Source organism: Suricata suricatta, chromosome 15 (assembly GCF_006229205.1).
Source record: "Suricata suricatta isolate VVHF042 chromosome 15, meerkat_22Aug2017_6uvM2_HiC, whole genome shotgun sequence".
Classification (NCBI taxonomy): Eukaryota; Metazoa; Chordata; class Mammalia; order Carnivora; family Herpestidae; genus Suricata; species Suricata suricatta.
This window is the reverse complement of record NC_043714.1, coordinates 75,570,624-75,573,997: the sequence shown is the minus strand read 5'-3', so window position 1 is coordinate 75,573,997 and position 3,374 is coordinate 75,570,624. Positions and strand designations below refer to the sequence as shown.

At 51.8% G+C, this 3,374-nt stretch overlaps 1 protein-coding gene across 1 annotated transcript in view; it reads right to left on the bottom strand.

The window, feature by feature from the left end:
* Positions 1-968: 968 nt before the first annotated feature.
* The window catches only part of CHRAC1 (chromatin accessibility complex subunit 1), a 2,924-nt gene continuing 518 nt past the window's right edge, over positions 969-3,374 (bottom strand). The window contains exons 2-3 of the mRNA XM_029923884.1: positions 2,179-2,305; positions 969-1,552 (exon numbers count right to left, since the gene is read on the bottom strand). Of these exons, the coding sequence (XP_029779744.1) occupies positions 1,431-1,552; positions 2,179-2,305 (249 nt within the window). The 3' untranslated portion in view covers positions 969-1,430. The remainder of the gene's footprint in view (positions 1,553-2,178; positions 2,306-3,374) is intronic.

The following is a 3,374-nucleotide window of genomic DNA, read 5'->3' as shown; positions in this document are numbered from 1 at the left end:
AGACAGAGGGAGAATGTGAATTCCAAGGAGGCTCGACGCAGGGCGCATACCACGACCCCAGGATCATGATCTGAGTGTAAACCAAGAGTCGGACGCTCAACCAACCGAGCTTCCCCAGCGCCCCTAAAATACCTTCTCTATGGCCCTCTCCAGAGTAAGTGTGATGACGACTCTGTGGGTGAAGAGTACCCCAGGGGCTGCCAAGGTAAAGGGCTGGAATGATGTGACCGCAAGGGACTTGGCAGGGAGGTGACAGAACTGTTGTACCCCGTGATTATACAACCCAGAGTCTGTGAAAGCTCAGAACGGTACACCAAAATGTGGATTCCTAAAAATGTTTAAATAGGGGCTCCGGGTGGCTCAGTCAAGCATCCAACTTCAGTTCAAGTCAAGATCTTGAATCAAGATCTCATGGTTCGTGGGTTCAGCCCCACACTGGACTCTGTGCTGACAGCTCAGAGCCTGGAGCTGCTTCGGATTCTGTGTCTCCCCCTCTCTCTGCCCCTCCCCGACTCAGTCTGTCACTCTGTCCCTCGCTCTCTCCTTCAAAAATAAATATTTAAAAAATTAAAAATGCCTTTGCACAGATAATTAAATCAAATACAAAAAGAAATATTAAGATTTTTTTTCCCTCTGGGAATAAAAGTGTTAGAAATACTTTTTATTTATTTTTTCAAGTTTATTTATTTTGGGAAAGGAATGTGTACACAAGTCGGGGAGGGACAGAGAGAGAAGGGGAGAGAATCCCAAGCATGCTCTGCACTGCCAGTGCGTGCCAGATGCGGGGCTCGAACCTCGAACCGTGAAATCATGACCTCAGCTGAACTTGGACGCCCACTCAACAGAGCCACACAGGCGCCCCAGAAATGCTTCTTTTTAAATTTTGCAGCAGTCTCAGGTAACAAGCAAGGCGTGACAACAACAGAGGGCTCTAACTCTAGTTCCACAAAGCATTTACCATAAAACTATGGACAGCGTCTAATGAATTTATTTTTCAGTAATAAAAATGCAGTATTTAGACAAATCGTCAAATTTTCAAATGTAACATACTACCTATAAACTATTTTCAGCTCAAACTATATCTAAAGTCGTTCACAAGAACTAACTTCCAAGTATTCATCTATGAATTGACACGACTGATACTTAGCAGCTCTTTAGAACCTAACCTTGAATTAAAAAGTTAAGACAGCAGTCTGCCTCCACAGCTTACCCGCGGCAGATGCCCCGGCAGCAGCAGCGTGGGCCCCCGGGGAAGGCTGACGCCCGGGCTCCGCGCCATCTCCGGCGTGGGCACCGTGGGCACCGCAGCCCGGCCGTGGCAGGAGCGCCTACAAAGTACTTGAAGTCTCTGGGGAGGGGTCGGCGGTGGCACCGCGTTCACTGCACTGGTGCGGATCCAACAGGGCGCGCGCGGCAGGCTGGCTGTGGCTTTAGGACTCTGCTTCGTCCCCAGGACTTCCATCGTCCGTGTCATTCTCCTCCTCGTCCTCTTCCCTCTTCTCTTTAAGCATCTTCAGATACTTACTAGCTAAAATCTTCTTTGGTAATATATCTTAAAAATATAAAGCTGACATCAGCGATCGGTTCTGGCAGACCACGAACACAATGCAAATTTCACAACGTGCGAGTCCCTGCCTTGAACGCTAGGACGGGCTCCAAAACACGACAGATCCCGACCGCGCTGCCTCCGACTGACACTAGAGACCTGTGTCCAACCCACGGGCTGCACACCCTGTGCTCCTGTGTGCGGGTCCCGACTGAGCAAGCCTGTCCACCGACCTGCCACCAGCTGGCTGGCCCCGGGAGGGATCGATTAAAGCTCTCCTTCAGCTGTGGCCCACACACAGCTTGTTCAGCAACAACTACTACCGGTTTCTCGAGTCTGGCCCATGCGGCCCCGCCCAGAGTTCTCCCTGGGATGGTAAGGAGTCCGGTAAATAGCCAAGCATCCCTGGTCAGGTTGCTGACCTCATTATCACTCCAGGTGAACCACATTACAAACACACTCTGACAAAACTAATAATGTCTTCCTGTGCCAGGTCATGGTAAACCTTGGCCCCTGGAGGAAGCAGCAAAAAAAAAAAAAAAAAAAAAAAGTCTATTGCAGTGAAAGCCGGGGGGCGGGGGGCTGCAAATTACCACGTCTGTTGTAACCAGAATTTTTCAGAGGCTAAGTACCTGCCAGAAACTGAAAGGTTTCCGATTCCTCGGCAGTATGCGATAAATCACTGTAAGTGAGTGCTTTCCTTTCTTTTCCGTTGCCATGTCTGTAGGAATAGGTGGCTAGATACTGAACAAAAAGTTCCTAAAACGAAATGGAAAAAGTAAAATGAAAATTATGCTCTGAAAACTTACCACAGAACTTAGTTTTTAAACAGAACGTTAAGTTTAGAGGACTGCCGATTATCTGAGTTTCTCAATTTACAGGAAACGACCGTGGGGGCATGGGGAGAAATAGGTCAGAAAGACGGCAAAGGTGTATCAAAGTTGGTGGGGAAGCAGGCATTTACCCAAAGTTATTTTAGATTTCTAACTCAGGGGAAAAAATTTTTAAATCAACCACGGATTATAAATATAAGAAGACTAATTTTTTTTTTGTTTTGTGTTCAAGGAGCAAAGGACCATTCCAATTCTCTTTGACCGAGGAACACATTTTTAAAATGCAGTGTCTAAGGTGGAGGCGTACAACTCTAACAGTCAAACCTGAAGCTGAGGACTGACCACATTTCCCATTCTGCCCGACGCCTTCCCTACAACCACCACCTGGACGGAGCCTCTCTCTCGCACCCCTCGGAGCTGCGAGGTAAGGAATGAATGTGCACGGGGAATCTAGGCATCCCGGGGCCACAGGCAGATGGGACGACCCCCTCGCTGCGCCCCGGGATCAGGCGAGCGGGAGGACTCAGCTCTGCCTGCAACACGCCGCAGGCACACCGCACTCAGACCCGAGGGGCCGCACAGAGCCCAGGGCAGGGACACGAAGGGGGCTGGCGCGCTACAGTCCAGACCGAGTCCGAAGAGCCCCTGATCCGCCTGCACCTATGTCGGCGCTAGTGCCAGGGGCTGGGAGACGGAGGTCGGTTCCGGCCGGGGGACGCCCGGCCTAGCTGTTCGGACAGGGAGCGTGAGCGGCGGAAGCCCTCCCACTGAACCTCGAGGAGCTGGGGCTCGAAAACTACGAAACAGGCCGGAAGCGGAGAACGGAAGGCTTTGGGGCCCAGAGTGCGGTGACGCGCGTGGAGGAGACGCCACACGGAGCACGCGTCAGGCCGCGTCAGCCGGCGACTCCACCCGAGCTTGGCGCAGGGGAAGGCGGAGCGGCGCGCGAGGGCGGGCGGGAGGCGCGCGGTGGGCGGAAGGCACGCAAGGCAGGA